Source organism: Gorilla gorilla, chromosome 20 (assembly GCF_029281585.2).
Source record: "Gorilla gorilla gorilla isolate KB3781 chromosome 20, NHGRI_mGorGor1-v2.1_pri, whole genome shotgun sequence".
Taxonomy (NCBI): Eukaryota; Metazoa; Chordata; class Mammalia; order Primates; family Hominidae; genus Gorilla; species Gorilla gorilla.
Window position 1 is genome coordinate 17,193,365 of NC_073244.2, and position 23,015 is coordinate 17,216,379.

Genomic DNA, 23,015 nt, shown 5'->3' on the forward strand with positions numbered 1-23,015 from the left:
CTGGTGTGTGTCACCCTTTGGTGCCTGAGAGCATGGCTTCTTGAACCAGCTGTGTAATGTTGGCATAGACCTCACTTCTTTGTGCCTAAAGGCAGTGAATAACAATTAGGCAGAGTGAAATCAAGAGGGGATAAGACTTCAGGTTCACTTTCTGACGCTGCGGCTTACCTGTGACCTTGGCAGGTTCCTAACCTTTCTAAGCCACAGTGGCTAAAGATAGCCCTTTCTTATTAGCTGCCAGAAGGTGTCCCAGAGATAAGCCAGGCAAGATTGTGCAACTCGAGCCTGATAGATCTAAAGGCTCCTGTGGAAAAATGCCACCCGCCCACCTCCCTTCCAAAAAAGCAAAGCGAGAACCGCTTCACAGCCATTAGGATGGCTACTGTCCAAAACCAACCAACCAGCCAAGCAACCTGGAAAATAACAAGTGTTGACCAAGATGTAGAGAAATTGGAATGCTGTGTACCCTTGCTGAGAATGTAAAATGGTGCAGCTGCTGCGGGAAACAGTATGGCAGTTCCTCAAAAAATTAAAAATAGTATTACCATATCAGCAATTCCACTTCTGGGTATATCCCCAAAAGAATTGAAAGCAGGTTGTTGGGAGGGGCACAGTGGCTCATGCCTGTAATCCCAGCACTTTGGGAGGCCGGGGCGGGCGGATCACCTGAGGTCGGGAGTTCGAGACCAGCCTGACCAACATGGAGAAACCCCGTCTCTACTAAAAATACAAAATTAGCCAGGCGTGGTGGCGCATGCCTGTAATCCCAACTACTAGGGAGGCTGAGGCAGGAGAATCGCCTGAACCTGGGAGGCGGAGGTTGCGGTGAGCCGAGATCACGCCATTGCACTCCAGCCTGGGCAACAAAAGGGAAACTCCGTCTCAAAAAAAAAAAGAAAGAAAGAAAAAGAAAGAAAGCAGGTCGTAGAACAGATATTTGCAAGTCTATGTTCATAGCACCCATTATAGCGAAAGGGTGGAAACAGCACAAGTGTCCTTAGATAGAAGAATTAATAAAACGTGGTTCATCTCTACAACACAATTTTTTTTTTTTTGGTTCATCTGTACAACGCAATTTTTTTTTTTTTTTGAGCCACCATGCCCCGATACAATTTTTTTTTTCTTTTTCCTTTTTATTTTTTTGAGACAGGATCGCTCTCTCTCTGCCAGGCTGGAGTGCAGAGACGCAATCATGGCTCACTCGACCTCCTGGGCTCAAGCAATCCTCCAACTTTAGCCTCCCAAGTAGCTGGGACTACAGGCACATGCCACTACACCCAGCTAATTTTTTTTTCCCTAGAGACAGGGGTCTCATTGTATTGCCTAGGCTGGTCTCCAACTCCTGGGCTCAAATGATCCTCTTGCCTCAGCCTCCCAAAATGCTGGCATTACAGGTGTGAGTCACCGTGTCTACCATGTCTGGCCCATAGGACAGAAGATTATTCAGCCTTAAAAAGGAAGGAGGCCAGGTGCGGTGGCTCACGCCTGTAATCCTGGCACTTTGGGAGGCCAAGGTGGACGGATCACGAGGTCAAGAGATTGAGACCATCCCGGCCAACATGGTGAAACCCCGTCTCTACTAAAAATACAAAAATTAGCTGGGCCTGGTGGCACGTGCCTGTAGTCCCAGCTACTTGGGAGGCTGAGGCAGGAGAATCACTTGAACCTGGGAGGCGGAAGTTGCAATGAGTCGAGATCGCACCGCTGCACTCCAGCCTGGCGACAGAGTGATACTCCGTCTCAAAAAAAAAAAAAGGAAGGAAATTCTGAACAGGTCCAGTGGCTCACGCTTGTAATCCCAGCACTCTGGTAGGCTGAGGCAGGCGGATCGCCTGAGGTCAGGAGTTCAAGACCAGCCTGGCCAACATGGCAAAACCCCATCTCTACTAAAAATACAAAAATTAGCCAGGCATGATGGTGCGCACCTGTAATCCCTGCTACGTGGGAGGCTGAGGCATGAGAACCACTTGAACCTGGGAGGCGGAGGTTGCAGTGAGATGAGATGGCGCCACTGCACTCCAGCCTGGGCGACAAGAGCGAAACTCCGTCCCCACCCCGCAGAAAAAGAAAGGAAATTCTGACACATGCCACGAGGTGGATGAAGACATGTTCAGTGAAATAAGCCAGATACAAAAAGACAAACACTGTGTGATTCCACTTATAGGAGGTCCCTAGAGTCGTCAGATTCATAAAAACAGAACGTAGAATGGTGGGTCCCGGGGGCTGGGGAGGGGTATGGGGAGTGAGTGTTTCATGGGGACAGAGTTTCAGTTTTGCAAACTGAGAATGTTCTGGAGATGGACGGTGGTGCTGGTTGCACAACAGTGGGAATGTGCTTAATGCCGTTGAACTCTGCACTTTAAAATGGTTAAAGTCGTACATTTTATGTCATGTATATTTTACCACAATTAAAATTAAAAATATACTAAAAAAAAAAGCAAAGCAAGAAACTGTGTGATGGGGGGAATAGGTCTTAAAGGTGAGCTGCACAAGAGAAGTAAAGATAATGACAAATGCTCCTGGCAATGGCTTTGTGAGAAAGTTTATTTCCTAAGAACACTTCTTGGCTCACAAAGCCAGAGGAAATTGACACGAGTAATGGACCTTCTGCCTAGAAATACACTCCTTAGCATAACATTTCTGGGTCTTCGAAAAACCTTCTGTTATCTCTTGACTGAACAGCCTAGCGGATAAACAGAGGAAATGAAAAGTCAGGAGATATGATTACCGCTGGGAGATCTGAGGGGAGGGGCCCATGGGCTGCTAGGGCCAATGATATTCCTTTTCCAGTTCTGGTGCCGGCAACTTGGGGGTGCCGTTTGCAAAAAAGCCATGGAAGGAACTGTACCCTTTTGTGCACCATTTGTGCACAGAACGTATTCATTTTATACCTGAAGAAAAAAGAACTGTAAAAAAAAATTAAGACCAAATATATTAGAAAAAGATTTGGTAGGAGATGCTCCAAACTGTTGACAATGGTATTCCTACCAAGTGGGATTATGGCACCCTGCAAGGACTAAACACTGCTGTATTGTTTGAATTTTGATTTTTTTTTTTTTTTTTTTAGATGGATTTTCTCTCTTGTTGCCCAGGCTGGAGTGCAATGGCGTGATCTCGGCTCACCACAACCTCCACCTTCCAGGTTCAAGCAATTCTCCTGCCAGGTTCAAGCAATTCTCCTCCTGAGTAGCTGGGATTACAGGGGTGTGCCAGCACACCTGGCTAATTTTGTATTTTTACTAGAGACAAGGTTTATTTTTTTCTTTTTGAGATGGAGTCTCACTCTGTCGCTCAGGCTGGAGTGCAGTGGCGCGATCTCGGCTCACCGCAAGCTCCGCCTCCCGGGTTCACGTCATTTTCCTGCCTCAGCCTCCCAGTAGCTGGGACTACAGGTGCCCACCACCACGCGTGGCTAATTTTTTGTATTTTTTTTAGTAGAGATGGGGTTTCACCATGCTAGTCAGGATGATCTTGAGCTCCTGACCTCGTGATGTGCCCGCCTTGGCCTCCCAAAGTGCTAGGATTACAGGCGTGAGCCACCGCTCCCAGCCTTTTTTTTGTTTTTTGAGACGGAGTCTCACTCTCTCACCCAGGCTGGAGTGCAGTGGCACGATCTTGGCTCACTGCAAACTCTGCCTCCCAGGTTCACGCCATTCTCCTGCCTCAGCCTCCCGAGTAGCTGGGACTACAGACACATGCCACCACGCCCAGCTAATTTTTTGTATTTATTAGTAGAGATGGGGTTTCACCATGTTGGCCAGGATGTTCTCGATCTCTTGACCTCGTGATCCGCCCGCCTCGACCTCCCAAAGTGCTGGGATTACAGGCGTGAGCCACCACGCCCGGCCAGAGACAGGGTTTCACCATGTTGGTCAGGCTGGTCTCGAACTCCCGACCTCAGGTGATCCACCCGCCTTGGCCTCCCAAAGTGCTGGGATTACAGGCGTGAACCACTGCACCCAGCTCGAATTTTAACTTTTTTTTTTGAGACGGAGTCTCCCTGTTGCCCAGGCTGGAGCACAGTGGCACAATCTCGGCTCACTGCAACCTGTGCCTCCCAGGTTCAAGCGATTCTCATGCCTCAGCCTCCTGAGTAGCTGGGATTACAGGTGTGTGCAAACATGCCTGGCTAATTTTTGTATTTTTAGTAGAGGCGGGGTTTCACTGTATTGATCAGGCTGGTCTCAAACTTCTGACCTCAGGTGATGCCCACCTTGACCTCCCAAAGTCCTGGGATTACAGGGGTTAGCCACTGTGCCCGGCTGAATTTTGACTTTTATAATAAATCGCTATAAATTATTTGGCATTAGAACACAAAAGTCACTGAAGAGCCAATTTTTAGGCCAGGCATAGTAGTTCATGCCTACAATCCCAGCACATTGGGAGGCTGAGGTGGGGAGATCGCTTGAGCCCAGAAGTTTGAGGCCAGCCTGGGCAGCATAGAGAGACCCCGTCTATATAAAAAATAAAAAAAATTAGCCAGGCATGGTGGCACACACTTGTAGTACCAGCCACTCTGGAGGCTGAGGTGGGAAGATTGCTTGAGCCCTGGAGGTTGAGGCTGCAGTGAGCTATGATCGCACCACTGCACTCTACCCTGGTGGGCAACAGAGTGAGACCCCGTCTCAAAAAAAAAAAAAAGAAAAGAAAAGAAAGAAAAAGATTGATTTTTTTTTCCTGAGGTGTTCACAGCAGGTGTTCAACAAAACTTTGTACGATGGCAATATTCAGTATCTCTGCAAGTCAATACAGTAGCCACCAACCATGTAAAGCTATCGAGAACTAATTATAATTCATTGACTTTATTTATTTACTTATTTTTGAGCTGGAGCCTCACTGTCGCCCAGGCTGGGGTGCGGTGCTGCAATCTTAGCTCACCGCAACCTCCATTTTCCAAGTTCAAGTGATTCTCATGCCTCAACCTCCCCAGTAGCTGGGATTACAGGCATGCACCACCATGCCCAGCTAATTTTTTTCTATTTTTAGTAGAGATGTGGTTTCACCATGTTGGCCAGGCTGGTCTCAAACATAAATGATCCACCTGCCTCAGCCTCTCAAAGTGTTGGGATTATAGGTGTGAGCCACCGCGCCAGGCATAATTCATTTACTTAAGTTTTTTTTTTTTTTAGAAACAAGGTCTCACTCTGTCACCAAGGCTGGAGTACAGTGGGACAATCACAGCTCACTGCAGCCTCGAACTCCTGGCCTCAAGTGATCCTCCCACCCGCCTCAGCCTCCTGAGTAGCTGGGACTACAGGCACAAGCCACCAAGCCTGCTAATTATAATTCATTCATTCATTCATTCATTTATAGATGGAGTCTTGCTCTGTCATCCAGGCTGGAGTGCAGTGGGGCAATCTCAGCTCCCTGAAACCCCCGCCTCCTGGGTTCAAGTGATTCTCTGGCCTCAGCCTCCCGAGTAGCTGGGACTACAGATGCCCGCTACCATGCCCAGCTAATTTTTTGTATTTTCAGTAGAGACAGGGTTTCACGATGTTGCCCAGGCTGGTCTTGAATTCCTGACCTCAGGTGATCCACCTGCCTCAGCCTCCCAAAGTGCTGGGATTACGGGCATGAGCCACCGCGCCCGGCCTCATGTACTTTTAAATGAAAATAGCCACATGTAGCTAGTGGCTACGCTATTGTTGGGTGCTGGTCTAGGACAGGGCATGAAGGTGTTTACTGTGATATTCTTGCAACTGTTCTGTAGCTTTGAACACTCTCCAAAATAAGTCCATTTTGAAACAGAGATTTGCAGCAGCTCACGTGTGTAATCCCAGCACTTTGGGAGGCGGAGGTGGGAGAGAGGCTTGGGCAACATAGCAAAACCCCGTTTCTACAAAAAATTTAAAAATTAGTCCAGGCACAGTGGCTCACGCCTGTAATCCCAGCACTTTGGGAGGTCGAGGTGGGCGGATCACTTGATCAAGGTCAGGAGTTCAAGACTGGCCTGACCAACATGGTGAAAACCCATCTCTACTAAAAATACAAAAATTAGCTGGGTGTGGCGGTGGGTGCCTCTAATCCAAGCTATTCGGGAGGCCGAGGCAGGAGAATTGCCTAAGTCCAGGAGGCGGAGGTTTCGGTGAGCCTAAATCACACCACTGCACTCCAGCCTGGGAGACAGAGGGAGACTCCGTCTCAACAACAACAACAACAAAAAGTCAGGGGTGGTGGCGCAGCCTGTGGTCCCAGCTAGTCGGGAGGTTGAGGTGGGAGGATCGCTTGAACCCTGGAGGTAGAGACTGCAGTGAGCTATGATTCGCACCACTGCACTCCAACTTGGGAGACAGAGTGAGACTCTCTCTCCAAAAACAAAAAGTGGTGGCTCACACCTGTAATCCCAGCACTTTGGGAGGCTGAGGCGGGTGGATCATCTGAGGTCAGGAGTTTGAGACCAGCCTGACCAACATGGCGAAACCCCCGTCTCTACCAAAAATACAAAATTAGCCGAGTGTGGTGGGCGCCTGTAGTCCCAGCTACTTGGGAGAATCGAGGCAGTAGAATCACTTGAATCCAGGAGGCAGAGGTTGCACTGAGCCAAGATCGCGCCACTGCACTCCAGCCTGGGTGACGAGAAGCAAAACTCCGTCTCAAAAAAAGAAAAAAGAAACAAAAAAGGAAAGATATCTATCTTAAAGCTTAAAAGGGAGCATAGTGAAAAAAGAAAAGACACAGAATCATCAACATTATTGGTAGCTTTATTAAATTTGTTTACCTTCTAAAAAAACGATTACAAAAAAGAATACTTCATTTAAGTGTAATACTGGCTTTGTGGACGTACCGTGATCAGAAAGTGAAATTAAAGCTCATGGATATGCGTGAGAAGAGAATGGGCGCAGAGGCACGAGTCCAGTATCCCACGGAGAGAAGGAAGTGTAGAGAGATGCGTGGACCCATCTCAGGGGTCACGCATTCCTGGGCCAAGGAGTTGCTTCTAAGAGCTTAAAATAAATGCACTGGCTGGCTCCAGGGCTGGACACACAGGCACAGAACTCTTGTACCGCTTCTCAAAGCTGCCCAAAGCTGCGACCTTCCCCCTCAGACACCCACAATTAATTGTTTCCAATCAGCTTTGGTTTTGTTTTCTCTGCAATTTACATGCAAACACCATCTATCTATTCATCCATCCATCCATCCATCCATCCATCCATCCATCCATCCTGCTTGTCTCCTTTGACCAGCCAAGCCCTATTTTGTTTTACGTACATTCCCTTCACTAAAAATCAAAGCAAGCCAGTCTACATCAAGCCAAGAAACCTACTTTTCTAAGGAGAGAAACCAGTGCTTTGCCTTCTTTAATGAACCTGCGAGCTCTCGGCGCTTTCTCTTGCTGAAATGTGGCTTTTAAAGCCTTGGAGGCTGAGCTCACTGGCCTCGAAAGGGCAGCGCGCGTATTTGGTTTGGAGCGCACTCCTGATCACAAGGCACATTTTTAGAGGCTTGGAACCCTTCCCTTTCTGTTGCTCACCAAGGAAAAGGCACAAGAAAGAAAATGATGTGGAGATTCTTAGGGGACCAAAACAGGCCATGAAGGAAACTGTGAGTGTCTCTGGCAAGCCCCGTTTCCCGCAGGCTCTGTTCCAGGCAGCTCCGGAAAGTCTCCAGGTTGTTAAAAAGCCCAGCTGGCCCATGTTTGGTTTTCAGCAAAGCCCTGTCTCTTTAAGTTTGCGCTGGGAGGCCTGGGGACGGCCAACTTTTAATCGTACACACATGGGGTTTCTGGGAGCCAGCCCTGCGTTTTGCCAACAAGCGCATGCCCTGTTTTCTTTCCTTTGAGGAGAGAAATTCTAGAGTCCCAGGGAGGAACAAGACGGCCCTGTGACCATAGTCTGGGGCCTGGCGGGGGGGACGCAGAAGCCACCCTGAGAGCCAGATTCTTTTCCTGCGTCTTCAGGTCTGAAGGATTTTCTAGGAAAATTAACATTTGCCAAGGCCTCCATGTGGGGAAGGGAGGGGTTTCTGGGTAATTTGTATCTCTCTTTGTATCTCTCTTTTTTTTTCTTTCTTGAGACAGGGTCTTGCTGTGTCGCCCAGGCTGAAGTGCAATGGTGTGATCATAGCTCACTGTAGCCTCGACCTCCAGGGCTCAGCCTCCCAAGTAGCTGGGACTACAGGCGCGCACCACCACGCCTGGCTAGTTTTTAAATTTCTTGTAGAGATGGGTCTTGCTGTGTTGCCCAGGCTGGTCTTTAACGTCTAGGCTGAAGCTCAAGCTCTTGCCTTGCCCTCCCAAAGTGCTGGGATTACAGACGTGAGTCACCACGCCTGGCCGGTAATTTCTCATTGTGAATTGATTGGGTCCCTGTAAGTCACAGAGCCTGTCCTGAGTCCCTTCATTTGAATGAGGGTGAAAAGACTGAGTTTTCTGTCCCGGGTGACAAGGACAGAATCTGTCTTGTGAAACAACCAGAAGAAAATTCCCCTAAGAAAGCTGTCTAGCGGGGCAGTGGACATAACACTATTCTATATCAGACAATTAAATGTGAGGGATGAAGGGTGAACCCCAACTGGTGCGTAATAACACTTAGGATTAAAATGAAAATATGCAAGTTCCAGTGACTTTCAAATCTGGCAACAAATCCTAAGATTCCCACCCCCTCCTGCAACAATGATTCAAAAATACAATATTTTTTTCCTCTCCCTCTTCCTCCATCCATAATTACCAGCTGATTGTTCTCAATGTTCTTCATAAAACCCACACCCCAGCATCAGCCGTGGCGCCAATGTATACAAGAATTTTGCTTCGGTCTGCGCTGTGGCCGCTTTGAACAGGGGAGCCAAGAAAACCCGCTTGGAGCTGGAGTCCTGTGGCCATCGGGGCTCCCCCAGGGAAGCAGAGGGAGAGCTCGCTTGCCTTTGAGCCGTGGGCCTTGGGGAGTGTAAGTGGGGTAGGCCAGGGAGGAACGGGAACAGGGAGGAGACGGGGACAAGGGACGGTTTGCTCCCGGTCTGGCTGGCCCCCGCCTCCCTCACGGCTACTCTTCTGCCGAGGATGATGTAGGGCTCTCATCATCTGACATTGGGGCAAACTGAAACAGAGAAGCAGAATTCTTTTTGTTTGGGATCCTTTCCAATCCCCTGAGGCGCCAACGTGGTGGCTGGCCTGGTAGATATGATGGGTAAGCAGGAGGGAGGCGTGGCCCCTGGCCCCAAGGAGGTGGCGATCTGGGGGCACCGCCTTGAAGAAGCAAACTCATGACTGTGGTTGAGGATGTTCACCGGGGGTGAGGGATGCAAAGGAATGAGGGTGGACAGTGGCTGGTCAGGGAGGGTGAGTTCTCAGCTGACTGTGAACGGCATCAAGGGGCCAGAGAGCAGGGAAGAGCATTCCAGGCAGCGGAAACAGCACGTGCAAAGGCCCTGGGATAAGCGCAGAGGGGGTGTGGCAATAAGGCCAGTGTGGCTACAGGGGGAGAGAAACAGTAGTGGGGAAGGTGAAGGTGGTTGTGCAGGGCTTGGTGGGCTTTGGAGAGGACCCTGGCTTTTTCTTTTCTTTTCTTTTTTTTGAGACAGAGTTTCACTCTTGTTGCCTAGGCTGGAGTGCAATGGCATGATCTCAGCTCACAGCAACGTCTGCCTCCTGGGTTCAAGTGATTCTCCTGCCTCAGCCTCCTTAGTAGCTGGGATTACAGGCAGGCGCCACCACGCCTGGCTAATTTTGCATTTTTAGCAGAGATGGGGTTTCTCCATGTTGGTCAGTCTGGTCTCAAACTCCTGACCTCAGGTGATCCGCCCATCTTGGCCTCCCAAAGTGTTGAGATTACAGGCGTGAGCCACCGTGCCCGGCCTAGATTTTTTTTTGCTTAAAGACAGGGTCTTGCTCTGTCGCCAGGCTGGAGTATAGTGGTCCAATCATAGCTCACAGCAGCCTTGACTATCTGGGCTCAAGCAATCCTCCTGCCTTAGCCTCCCGAGTAGCTGGGACTATAGGCATGCACCACCAGGCCCAGCTAATTTTTTTTTTTTGAGGTGGAATCTCACTCTGTCACCCAGGCTGGAGTGCAGTGGCGCGATCTCAGCTCACTGCAATCTCTGCCTCCCAGGTTCAAGCAATTCTCATGCCTCAGCCTCCGGAGTAGCTGGGATTACAGATGCCCACCACCACACCCAGCTAATTTTTGTATTTTTAGTAGAGACAGGGTTTCACCATGTTGGCCAGGCTGGTCTCGAACTCCTGACCTCAGGTGATCTGCCTGCCATGGCATCCCAAAGTGCTGGGATTACAGGTGTGAACCACTGAGTCTGGCCTGAATGCTCCTTAAACACATCAGACACACCCCTGCCTCAGGGCCTTTGCACTGCTTGTTCCTGCTGCCAGAAGACCACGTGATTCACTCCCTAACTTCTCCAGGTGTTGACTCAAATGTCATCTCTTCTCTGAGGGACTCCAATAGCTTCCCCATCACTCGCCATCCCACGTCCTTGTTTTTTTTTTTTGAGACAGAGTTTTGCTCTTGTTGCCCAATGGCATGATCTCTGGCTCACTGCAACCTCCACCTCCCGGGTTCAAGTGATTCTCCCGCCTAAGCCTCCAGAATAGCTGAGATTAAAGGCATGCGCCACCACACCCGGCTAATATTTTGTTTTTTTAGTACAGATGGAGTTTCACCATGTTGGCCAGCCTGGTCTTGAACCCCTTACCTCAAATCAAATCATTGGCCCACCTTGGCCTCCCAAAGTGCTGGGATTACAGGCATGAGCCACCACGCCTGGCCTCTTTTTTTTTTTTTTCCAGACAAAGTGGCACTCTGTCACCATGTAGTGATGCAACCACGGCTCACTGCAGCCTCAACTTCCTGGGTTCAGGTGATCCTCCTGCCTCAGCCTCCCGAGTAGCTGGGAGTACAGGCATGCACCAACATGCCTAGTCATTTTTGTATTTTTGGGGGAGACAGGATCTCCCTATGTTGCCCAGGCTGGTCTCGAACTCTTGGGTTCAAGCAATCCTTCCACCTCGGCCCCACAATGTGCTGGGATTACAGACGTGAGCCACCGCGCCCAGCCTGATTGTGTCTCTTACCAGAATGCCCACTCCATAAGGGTGGATACTGTTTTCTGTTTTGATCAGTGCTGTGACCACTGGGGACTACCTAGAACTGGGCCTAACATGCAGCAGGCGCTCAATAAATATTTTTCAAATGAGTGAATGGTGACTAAGATACGCATTTGGAACCAGACAGATCCAGGCGTGAATACTGTTATGCCAACCATGACCATGCAGCCTCTCTGTGACTAATTTCCTCACTGGGGCACTATGAAGGTTCAGCAAGCAGCTGACCATATTCTGACTTTATCCTTAGCGTGAACCCCATGCACAATCAGCTCTTCATAAACATCCGTCTCCTCTGGCCAGGCACAGTGGCTGACCCCTGTAATCCCAGCGCTTTCAGAGGCTGAAGAGGAAGCATGGCTTAAGCTCAGGTATTGAAGACCAGCCTGGGCAACATAGTGAGACCCAGTCTCTACAAAAAATATTAAAAAATGTCTGGGTGCGGTGGCTCACGCCAGTAATCCCAGCACTTTGGGAGGCAGAGGTGGGCAGATCACTTGAGCTCAGGAGTTCAAGACCAGCCTGGCCAACACAGTGAAATCCCATCTCTACTAAAAATACAAAAATTAGCTGGGCATGGTGGTGTGTATCTGTAATCCCAGCTACTCTGGAGACTGAGGCAGGAGAATTGCTCGAACCTGGGAGATACAGGTTACAGTGAGCCAAGATTGTGCCACTGTACTCCAGCCTGGGTGATAGAGCAAGACTTTGTCTCAAAAAACAAAACAAAAAAAACTCAGCCAGGTGTGGTGGCGTGCGCCTGTAGTCCCAGCTACTCAGGAGGCTGAGGTGAAAGGATCACTTGAGCCCAGGAAGTGGAGTTTGCAGTGAGCTTTAATTGTGCCACTGCACTCCAGCCTTGGTGACAGAGTAAGACCCAATCTCAAAACAAAAACAAGACCGGGCATGGTGGCTCATACCTGTAATCCCAGCACTTTGGGAGGCTGAGGCACGTGGATCATGAGGTCAGGAGTTTGAGACCAGCCTGACCAACATGGTGAAACCCCGTCTCTACTAAAAATACAAAAATTAGCCGGGAGTGGTGGTGCACGCCTGTAATCCCAGCTACTCAGGAGGCTGAGGCAGCAGAATGGCTTGAAGCCAGGAGGTGGAGGTTGCAATGAGCCCAGATCGTGCCACTGCACTCCAGCCTGGGCGACAGAGTGAGACTCTGCCTCAAAAACAAAAACAACAAATCTCTGTCCTTTCAGAGACCCACCCATCCCGTGCCTACCCGGCCAGATTGAGACTCACCGAGCACTTGATGTTCATGCGGGAATACAGCATGGACGCAATCTCACTCTGCCCTGCGTCCAAGGCCACCATCAGAGCTGTGCTCCCATCCTGCAAAGTATCCGGTGCTGTGAATGACGTCCCCATGCTGTGCTCCCGCCCTCCCCGGGGTGCACCTGGTTGGAGACTCACGCGATCTGTGAGTGAGATGTCACAGCTGGGCACGGCCAGCAGCAGCCCCGCGATCTCCTTGTGGCCGTGCTCACAGGCGCACATGAGGGCCGTGGAGCCGTCATCATCTTGCACGTTGACGTCTGCCTCACAGGCCAGCAGGGCTTTGACAACGTCCACCCGCCCGTGGCTGACTGCCAGCATCAGGGCCGTCTGTCCTGCCTGGGGAGGGCAAGGAACAGGATTATGGCTCATGCAGGCCCCAGGGCAGGACACCCCCTGGTCTAGAACCTGCTGTAGCTCCCACATACTCTGATGGTGAAATGTACCCTCAACTTGCTGATCTCCTCCTGAATCTCAAACAACCCTCCCGCCACCAGTGGAGTAATAAATCCACAGAGACAGAAAGCAGATGAGTGGTTGCCAGAGGCTGGGAGACACGGGGGCGGAGGAAATGAGGATGGATACAGGTTTCCTTTGGGGGTGAAGAGAACGTTCTGGAACTAGACGGAGGTGTTGGTTGCACAACAGGGTGAATGTATTTCATGCCAGTAGTGCTTTTGGTTTTGTTTTGCTTTATTTTAGAGACAGGGTCTTGCTCTGTTGCCCAGGTTGGCGTGCAGTGGCACGATCGCAGCTCACTGCAGCCTCACCCTCCCCAGGCTCAGGTGATCCTCCCACCTCAGCCTCCCGAGTAGCTGCGCCACAATGCCTGGCTAATTTTTGTATCTTTTGTATAGATAGGGTTTTGCCATGTTGCCCAGGCTAATTGTTCCTTTAAAAGGTTAATTATTTTTTTTTGGAGATGGCGTCTCGCTCTGTCACCAGGCTGGAGTGCAGTGGCGCGATCTTGGCTCACTGCAACCTCCACCTCCTGGGTTCCAGCAACTCTCCTGCCTCAGCCTCCTGAGTAGCTGAGATTATAGGCGTGTGCCACTACGCCCAGCTAATTTTTGTATTTTTAGTAGAGACAGAGTTTCACCATGTTGGCCAGGATGGTCTCAATCTCTTCACCTTGTGATCCGCCCGCCTAGGTTTACAGGCGTGAGCCACTGTGCCCAGCCTAAAAGGGTTAATTCTGGGCACTGTGGCTTATGCCTGTAATCCTGGCACTTTGGGAGGCCGAGGTGGGAGGACTGCTTGACGCCAGGAGTTAGAGATCAGTCTGGGCAACATAGCGAGACCATGTCTCTAGTAAAAAATAAAATTAATAAAATACAGCCTGGACAACTTGGCAAAACCCCAACTCTAAAAAAAAATTAGCCGGGCATGGTGCCGCACGCTTGCAGTCCCAGCTACTTGGTGGCCTGAGGTGGGAGGACTGTTTGAGCATGGGAGGTCAAGGCTGCAGTCAGCTGTGATTGCACCACTGCACTCCAGCCTGGGTGACAAAGTGAGACCCTGTCTCAAAAAATAAAAAATAGAGATAAAATAAAATAAAAAGTTAGAAATAAAGGAGTTAATCTTATGTTTTGTGAATTTCACCTTCTTTTTTTTTTTAATAGAGAGGAGGTGGGGGTGGGGCGGTGTCTCTAGGTTCCCCAGGCTGGTCTGGAACTCCTGACCCCTAGCAATTTATCCCGCTTTGTTCTCTCAAAGTGCTGGGGTTACAGGCATGAGCCACCTTGGTGAGCCTCACCTTAATTTTTTTTTTTTTGAGATGGAGTCTCGCTCTGTCACCCAGGCTGGAGTGCAGTGATGCGATCTTGGCTCACTGCAACCTCCGCCTCCTGGGTTCAAGCGATTCTCCTGCCTTGAGTAGCTGGGATTACAGGCACATGCCACCATGCCCAGCTAATTTTTATATATTTTTTTAGTAGACATGGGGTTTCACCATGTTGATTAGGCTGGTCTCGAACTACTGACCTCGTGATCTGCCCACTTTGGCCTCCCAAAGTGCTGGGATTACAGGCATGAGCCACCGCACCCGGCTAATTTTTTTTTTTTTTTTGAGACAGAGTCTCACTCTGTAGCCCAGGCTGGAGGACAGTGGTGCAATCTCAGCTCACTGCAACTTCCACCTCCCAGGTTCAAGCGATTCTCCTGCCTCAGCCTCCCGAGTGGCTGGGATTACAGGCACGTGCCACCACGCCCAGCTAATTTTTTAATTTTTTAGTAAAGGCAGGGCTTCACCATGTTGGTCAGGCTGGTCTTGAACTTCTGACCTCAGGTGATCCGCCCACCTCGGCCTCCCACAGTGCTGGGATTATAGGCATAAGCCATGGCGCCCGGCCTTAATTTTTTGAAAATGAAGCCACTAAAAAAATTTCTTGGAAATTAAAACAAAATTAAATCAATAAAGATAAAGCAGGGTCATGCCTGTTATGCCCCGTCACAGCTCCGTTTTGTTCCTTTGCTGTCTTCAGACTGTTGGCGATCCCTCTCCTCCTCACTGTCCTCAGTGGGTCCTGGCTTCCCTGCTGTTTTGCCCAGACACCTATTCATAAGCCCCAGTCATCTCCACAGTGCCTGTTTCTGCTTCCCAACACACAGCCGAAGGGAGCGCTCAAACCAGGAATCAGGCCACGCCACTTCCCTGCCTAAACTCCCCTGGAGGTTTCCTGCAGCCCTGAGTCCAAACTGGCTAGAGTCCCGGTGCTCCCTGAAATGCTTATGGCTTGAAGCATGGGCTAGTGAGCTTCAGGAGACCATGCCTGCTTGTTCGCCATTTCAGTCCCCAGTTTTTGGCCCAGGGAACCCAGCTGCTGCTCAATGAACTGTCCAGCAGGATGTGGGATGGGGTCATATTAAGAAAGGTAAGGACCCTCATATCCTCTACTCCTTCTAGTTTCCACAAGAAGGTCCTGTGTCAGAGACAGCCTGGCCATGAAGAGCAGGGCTCTGGAGCTAGACCACCTGGGTTTGGGCCTGTCACTCAGCTGGGATGTCATAAAGTAGGAAGAGCCACCTGGATCTGCAGCAGCCGGGGTCCCCATACCTGGCTGGCTTTGGCATTGACGTTGCCAAGCCGGAACAGCTGAAGGACAGTCTCGATGTCATCCTGGGTCTTCAGGGTGGCCAGGGCAGTGAGCATAATAGGGCTGTAGCCAGCACGATTCTGTTTGTCCACCTTGCAGACACCTAAGAGACATGGTGTGAACCCTCAGACCAGGGATCGCTGCTAGTGGACTGCCCCAAGGAACGTGGATATCACGTCTCCTCCATCAGTCTAGGCATGCCCTAATCCCTCCCTTTTCTCAGAGGACCCCACTCTGCCCTAGAGGTCTCCATCTCCATTAGACCAGGGGCTCCTAAAGTTGGAGACAGTCCCTCCTCCATCAGATTTGGGGCCCCTGATGCTGGCATCTATATTTAGGGCTGAGAATAGAAACTGGGTCTGCCCTGTTAATTTTGGAACAGCCATTTACCCTCAGACTGGCCCATGTCTCCCCCATCAGATTGTGGGCCCTGAGTCCTTCATCAGCCCGGGAGGCTGTCTCCCCCAATAGAAGAGGGAAGGGCAAGTTTCTTACTAACTGAGGACCACATCTTCTTTCCAAGCCCCAGACTTGAGGATGCATCCTTCTCTTAGACCAGGGCTCCAGAGATGTCACCTCCATCATGCAGGCGTGTTAGGGCCACATGTTTCCCTAACATCACTTCTGCCTTTTCCATTATGCTGGCTAAAGGTAGGGCCCGTGCCTCCCCCACCAGACTGGGAAGGAAGTGTCTCCTCCATCAGACTGGGAGGACAGCATCTCCCCCATAAGACCAGGAGGGTAGAATCTCTGCTATCAGACTAGGAGAGTCATGTCTCCCTCGTTAGACTGGGAAGGTGGTGTCTCACTCATTAGACTAGGAGGGTGGTGTCTCTACCATTAGACTGGGAAGACAGCATCTCCTCCATCAGACTGGGAGGGCCACATTCCCCCAACAATGAACCAGGAAGATGAAGTCTCCTCCATTAAACTAGGCAGGTGGTGTCTCCTCCATCAGCCTGGGAGGGTGGTGCCCCCCCCATCAGACTGGAAGGGTGGCATCTCCCATATCAAACTGGGAAAGTCACATTTCCCCCATCAGACTGGGAAGGCAGCATCTCCTCCATCAGACTGGGAGGGCCACATCCCCGCCACAATGAACTGGGAAGGTGTCTCCTCCATCAGCCTGGGAGGGTGGCATCTCCTCCATCAGACTGGGAAGGCGGCATCTCCTCCATCAGACTGGGAGGGCCACATCCCCGCCACAATGAACTGGGAAGGTGTCTCCTCCATCAGCCTGGGAGGGTGGCATCTCCTCCATCAGACTGGGAAGGCGGCATCTCCTCCATCAGACTGGGAAGGCGGCATCTCCTCCATCAGACTGGGAGGGCCATATACCCCACCCCATTGAACTGGGAAGGTGCCGTCTCCTCTATCAAACTGGAAGGCTGGTGTCCCTCCACATCCGATTGGAAGGTGGCATCTGCCACATCAGACTGGGAGAGAGGTGTTCCCTCTATTATACTGAGAAGGCCGCGTCTCCTCCATCATCTTCCCCATCAGATGGGGAGGGCAGTGTCTTCCCTATCAGACTGGGCATGGCGGACAGCTGGCTGGTTTAGAGCCGCCTCGTCCTCCCCGCCGGGCTCACCACTGTCGAGCAGCTGCTGCACCACGGGGAAGTTGGCATGAGACACGGAGTAGTGCAGGGCCGTGTTGCCGTTGCTGTCGGCGATGTTGACCACGTAGTCCAGCAGCCGCGCAGACATGGCCCGGAATGTGACCAGGTGCCGCCGCACCAGCTCGGGGTGTGCGTCGCTGCGGCAGGCCAGGCGCAGCCACTCCTGCAGCACTGTGGTGTAGGCCACTTTCTGCATGCGAGTCAGATGGGAGAGGATGTGAGGGCGGGGGAGGCCCGCTGGGACACCCCCCACCCCAGATGCGCCCCCGGAGCAAAGCGTGGTGCCCTTGTCCTGGAAAACGATCTCAAGGGAAGTGCAGACGCTCCCAGAGGGAAGTGTAGACATCTCTGTCCCAATGAGACCCTTGGAGAGGGGTGTGGACTTTGCAATCCCCAACACGCTCCCCGAGGAAGGTGTGAGCACCTCCACCCTCGACATAATTTCTCTCTCTCGCTCTTTTTTTTTTTTTTTTGTGAGACAGAGTCTCGCTCTGTTGCCTAGGCTGGAGTGCAGTTACATGATCAGGACTCACTGCAGCCTCAACCTCCTAGGCTCAAGCTATCCTCCCGCCTCTGCCTCCCAAGTAGCTGGGACCACAGGCGTGCACCACTATGCCCAGCTAATTTTTAAAACAATTTGTAGAGGCTGAATGCAGTGGTTCACGCCTGTAATCCCCGCACTTTGGGAGGCCAGGGTGGGCGGATCACTTGAGGTCACGAGTTCGAGACCGTCCTGCCCAACATGGTGAAACCCCATCTCTACTCAAAATACAAAAAATTAGCCAGACGTGGTGGCACATGCCTGTAGTCCCAGCTACTTGGGAGGCTGAGGCAGGAGAATTGCTTGAACCTGGGAGGCAGAGGTTACAGTGAGCTGAGATCGTGCCACTGCACTCCAGCCTGGGTGACAGAGCAAGACTCCATCTCAAAAAACAAAAACAAAAACAAAAAAACAACAAAAAAGAATTTTTTTGTAGAAATGGGGTCTCACTATGTTGCCCAGGCTGGTCTTGAACTCCTGGCCTCAAGCCGTCCTCCTGCCTTGGCCTCCCAAAGCACCAGGATGACAGGCATGAGCCACCACACCCAGCCCTGGTTATAATCGCCAAAGTCAAGTGTAGATGCCCAAAAAGGGAAATCTGGGTGCCCCGCCCCTAAAGCCCCCAGGAAGAACAGGAACCCAAGGCCAGGCTTGGCCAGTGAGTGTTTGTCCTCCAGCCTCTCCCCATCTCCCTGGCCTCTCTCCGAGGCCCATGACTTGAGCACCACCACCCCCATGCTCTGGGCTTGGGTGTCAGGGTCCCCACTAGGCAGGAGCAGGAAGTCACTGAGGATGAGGAGAGGCCACGGGTAGGGTGGAGGTAGGGGTCCAGGGGGTGGCCAACCTAGGCCCAGGGCCAGATCGTACCAGCTCCCGCTCTGTGAGGGCGTTGGGATTGTCCAGGTACTTTTCCAGGGCCAAGCAGGCTGAGATGAGGTCAGGGCTTAGCTCCATCCTGCCAGGAACAGACAAAGTGGGGAACTAAGTAAGCCCCGCTGCGGTGCCTGGGAAGGGACTTGACATTCTGCACCATGTCACTCACAATAGGGTCACCTGAATGGTGGCATCTCAGACCCTCCTTCACCCGGGACACACATTTACCTTGCACCCCAAGGGGCAGCTGTGGGGAACATGCAGACCCCCAAGGGAGAGTGGACACACAAGCCAAAGTTTATTCCAAATGCCCACTGGCAGATGGAAAATATTTCCCAAGGGCAAATTTTTTCACCAGGGGAATAAAAAAGAGACATAAATAGAACAGGCAGGTAGAGGAAACGTTCCAAAGTAGGTGGGTGATTTTGGGATAAACTTTGGCTGGTCCCCTAAATCCTAACCCCGGCAGCCCAAAATACTTCCACCAGGACCTTTAGCAAAGCCTCCAGAACTTCAGATGCCCAGAAGGAGCAAGTGCTCCTTCGCTAATTCAGACTAAAGTGTGCATGACTGATAGGAGGGTCCTTCAAAGGGCTTGAACGGTTGGGGTTTGAGGCAGACGTCATCCACCCCTGGCCCTGCCTGAATCCCTCCTACCCAGAAAACTGACCTGATCTCCTCCTCCGTGTTTGATCCTGATGCCCCCTCAGCAGTGGGTATGTGCTGAGATTCTCGAGACAGCTGGCACTCCTGCCGGCTGGTCTTGGCCGCTGCCGTCCCTGCAGGCCTGAGGTGGGAGGCTTCGGCCACACTCGGAACCCTCTCCCTCGGCTCTGGGGCCTCGTTCTCTGTGCTGTCGTTGTCTGAGATGTTCTCTGCTGTGCTGGAGTCCTCGGATGACGACTCATACCTGGGGAGGAACGAGCGGGGAGGGGGAGATGCTGCAGGCGGGATGAGAAATGGTGGGAAAGGAAGGCAGGGATCTGGCGATCTGACCTCTGTGGGCCTCAGCTTCCCCATCTGTTCAATGGCAGTATTGACGTTCCAGGGTTGTGGGATGTGGTTTACAGCAACTGGCACACAGTAAGCGCTCAATAAACATTAGCAGTGATTATGATCATGCTCATGGGGAGGGGCACTGCTTTTCACCTCCTGCTTTTTGACACTTCTAGCATACCCACCCTCCTTTTTTTTTTTTTGAGATGGAGTCTTGCTCTGTTGCCCAGGCTGGAGTACAGTGGCACTCACTGCAAACTCTGCCTCCTGGGTTCAAGCAATTCTTCTGCCTGAGCCTTCCAAATAGCTGGGACTACAGGTTTGCACCACTGTGCTCGGCTAATTTTTGTATTTTTTAGTAGAGTCAGGGTTTCGCCATGTTGCCATGTTGGCCAGGCTGATCTCAAACTGGGTTTACAGGTGTGAGCCACTGCGCACAGCCACCTCTAGCTGTTTTTTTTTTTTTTGAGACGGTGTCTCGCTCTGTTGCCCAGGCTAGAGTGCAATGGTGTAATCTCAGTTTACCGCAACCTCTGTCTCCTGGGTTCAAGCGATTCTCCTGCCTCAGCCTCCCAAGTAGCTGGGACTGCAGGCACCCACCACACCCAGCTATTTTTTGTATTTTTAGTAGAGATGGAGTTTCACCATGTTGGCCAGGCTTGTCTCGAACTCCTGAACTCAAGTGATCCACCCGCCTCAGCCTCCCAAAGTGCTGGGATTACAGATGTGAGCCACTGCGCCCGGCCACTTCTAGCCCTTTTAACACAGGTGATTCAGACTCCTGATCCACTGCAAATAGGGCTCTCTCGTGTTTCTTGCGGGCTCTGGACAAAACCTAATCAAGCTTCTAGGCTCGGCATTCAAGGCCCCAAACCAACCATCACTCCCTGCACCTCCCACTTCTCGTGTCACTCTGCTTTCCTGCCTCTGAGCCTTTACCCACGCTGTGCCCCTGCCAGGAGAGCCCTCCCCACACCCTCTCTTCACCTTGCTAGCTCCTACTTCTCCCGTACCACCTGTGTCTCCTCCTTCTGGGACTCCCCTAGGGCCACCTGTGTCTTTCTTGAGGACCTGCACCACCTGAGTGTTCCCCATCACGGCTCCAACCACAACTTGATAAGTGGCTCCAACCACCCATCAGCGCCCAGCTCCCCACTGGACCAGGAGCTCTATCAGGGCAGGAAGCGGCATCCGGCACCTTCTGTGGGGTAGAGCTGTGCAGTGGTTACACCTTGAGCTCTTGAGCCAGGGCACCTGGGGCTGACTCCTGGGTCACTGAGTGAGCTCCAGAAATGTGCTTAGCCTTCCCATGCCTCAGTTTCCTCATCTCTGTGTTGTGGTTTGATTAAACGAATTAACCAAAGCAAGGAGCTCGGAATGAGGTAATTAGGAGGCTCTCGTGTGTGGATGAATGGAGGAGGGGGTGGGAAGTATGGGGTGGGGGGTGGGGTCTTCTCCTCTCACCCGCCGTTGACCCCCACGAACTGGAGGCTCCTCCGGTGGGCCGTGGGGTCTGCAACCTCCTCTTTCCGTTTCATGATAGATCGCACGCCTGCCGGGGGCCCGCCTGGAGGGGAGGACAGAGGAGGTGCTGTGAGAGTCCTTCAGGGCCAGACTCCGAACTGGCGCCATCCCGGTGCCCCGTCCCTCTTGGCGGCCACCCACCACTTACCGGCGCCCCCGGCCTCCTCGGACTCTTGGGAGGCTGCTTGCGTGGTGGACTCCCTGTGGGTGGGCTCCTGGGTGGGCACTCGGCCTGTGCTCTTCTCAGGCTGTGTAAGGGAGGCTACCTCGGACCCCGGGGGTGACGAGGACAATTCGGCAGGAACTTCTGGGAGGCCTGGAGGGACAGGAAATGAGTGTCTGCTCTCGGTCATAAAAGCCAAACCACCACAGCCCTTCGGGTCATACACCCTGGGCCAGGAGCTGTAACAGGGCTGATTTTTGTGTTACCACATCCAGTCTTCCTGCCCCTTGGAGGGAAATCGGATTATTACAGATGAGGAAACTGAGGCACAGAGCTGCCAAGGTAACCCCTTGAGCAGGTGGCAGAATCCAGTTTGGTGCCTGCCCAGCAGCTAGTCAGGGACAGGGACAACCCTGTGGCCCCATATTCCTGGCTCGAGCCTGAGTGATCGCTAAAAATAAGGTTTGGCCGGGCACGGTGACTCATGCCTGTAATCCCAGCACTTTGGGAGGCTGAGGCGGGCAAATCACCTGAGATCAGAAGTTCGAGACCAGCCTGGCTAACATGGTGAAACCCCGTCTCTACTAAAAATAGAAAAATTAGCCGGGCGTGGTGGTGCACACCTGTCGTTCCAGCCACTCAGGATGCTGAGGCAGGAGAATTGCTTGAACCCGGGAGGCAGAGGTTGCAGTGAGCAGAGATCACGCCAATGCACTCCAGCCTGGGCAACAGAGCAAGACCCTGCCTCTTAAAAAAAAAAAAATCAGAGATAAAAACACGTCTTGGTGGCCAGGCAGAGTGGCTCATGCCTGTAATCCCAGTACTTTGGGAGGCTGAGGCGGGCAGATCACGAGGTCAGGAGTTCAAGACCAGCCTGGCCAACATGGTGAAACCCCATCTCTACTAAAAATACAAAAATTAGCTGGGCATGGTGGGGGAATGCCTGTAATCCCAGCTACTCAGGAGGCTGAGGCAGGAGAATTGCTTGAACCCGGGAGGCAGAGGTTGCAGTGAGCTGAGATCACACCACTGCACTCCAGCCTGGGTAACAGAGCAAGACTGTCCTGAAAATAAAAATAAAAATAAAAAAACACATCCTGACTAAAAAAACGAAACGAAACAAAAGACAACAAAAAACACCCACCCAGGTTGGTCTGAGGACAAAGGTGACTTCCTGGATGCTGAGGTCCTGGACTGCCAGCCAACAGCGTGGAATAAAAGTCCAGTTTCCTTTTTGTGTAGCCACCAATGTCTTGGAATCCACTCAGGTCCCCCTGGGCCACATATGGCTGCTTTGTAAGACAGGGTTTCACTCCCTTCACTGAAGCTTGAGTGCAGAGATGCGATCTTGGCTCACTGTAACCTGTGCCTCCCGGATTCAAGTGATTCTCCTGCCTCAGCCCCCTGAGCGGCAGGCAGTAAAGGCGCATGCCACTGTGCCCGGCTAATTTTCTGTAATGTTTGTAGAGATGGCGTTTCACTATATTGCCCAGGCTGGTCTTGAACTCCTGAGCTCAAGTGATCCGCCTTCCAAAGTGCTGGGATTACCGCCTGAGCAGCACCGCCCGGCCCATGCATGGTTTCTGTGTCAGCATTTCCTCGGGGGTTCCCCTTCCTGTCCCCCGGGGCACCAACTCTGAAGACCAATTAATTTGAATTCCCTTTAATGGCTAAAAAAGGTTGTTGGGGTTTTTTTCTTTGTGACAGGGTCTTGTTATATTGTCCAGGCTGCTCTAGATCTCCAGAGCGCAAGGGATCCTCCCACCTCAGCCTCTCGCATAGCTGGGATTATAGGTATGAGCCACTATGCCCAGCCTTAAATTTTTTTTTGCCATATACAGTGACTTCCTGAGGCCCTCAGG

At 51.7% G+C, this 23,015-nt stretch overlaps 1 protein-coding gene across 15 annotated transcripts in view; it reads right to left on the bottom strand.

Moving 5' to 3' along the window:
• Positions 1-6,683: 6,683 nt before the first annotated feature.
• The window catches only part of KANK2 (KN motif and ankyrin repeat domains 2), a 33,677-nt gene continuing 17,345 nt past the window's right edge, over positions 6,684-23,015 (bottom strand). For 8 of the 15 annotated variants that reach the window (XM_063701014.1, XM_055371686.1, XM_055371687.2 and 5 more), the window contains 9 exons: positions 21,139-21,306; positions 20,931-21,033; positions 19,141-19,380; positions 18,465-18,552; positions 17,027-17,246; positions 15,396-15,538; positions 12,479-12,679; positions 12,308-12,397; positions 6,684-9,032 (listed from right to left, as the gene is read on the bottom strand). In XM_063701014.1, the coding sequence (XP_063557084.1) occupies positions 8,979-9,032; positions 12,308-12,397; positions 12,479-12,679; positions 15,396-15,538; positions 17,027-17,246; positions 18,465-18,552; positions 19,141-19,380; positions 20,931-21,033; positions 21,139-21,306 (1,307 nt within the window). In that variant the 3' untranslated portion in view covers positions 6,684-8,978. Of the gene's footprint in view, positions 9,033-12,307; positions 12,398-12,478; positions 12,680-15,395; positions 15,539-17,026; positions 17,247-18,464; positions 18,553-19,140; positions 19,381-20,930; positions 21,058-21,138; positions 21,307-23,015 lie in introns of all 15 variants that reach the window. The other 7 variants (XM_055371678.1, XM_055371676.1, XM_063701013.1 and 4 more) reach the window with 1 other exon arrangement.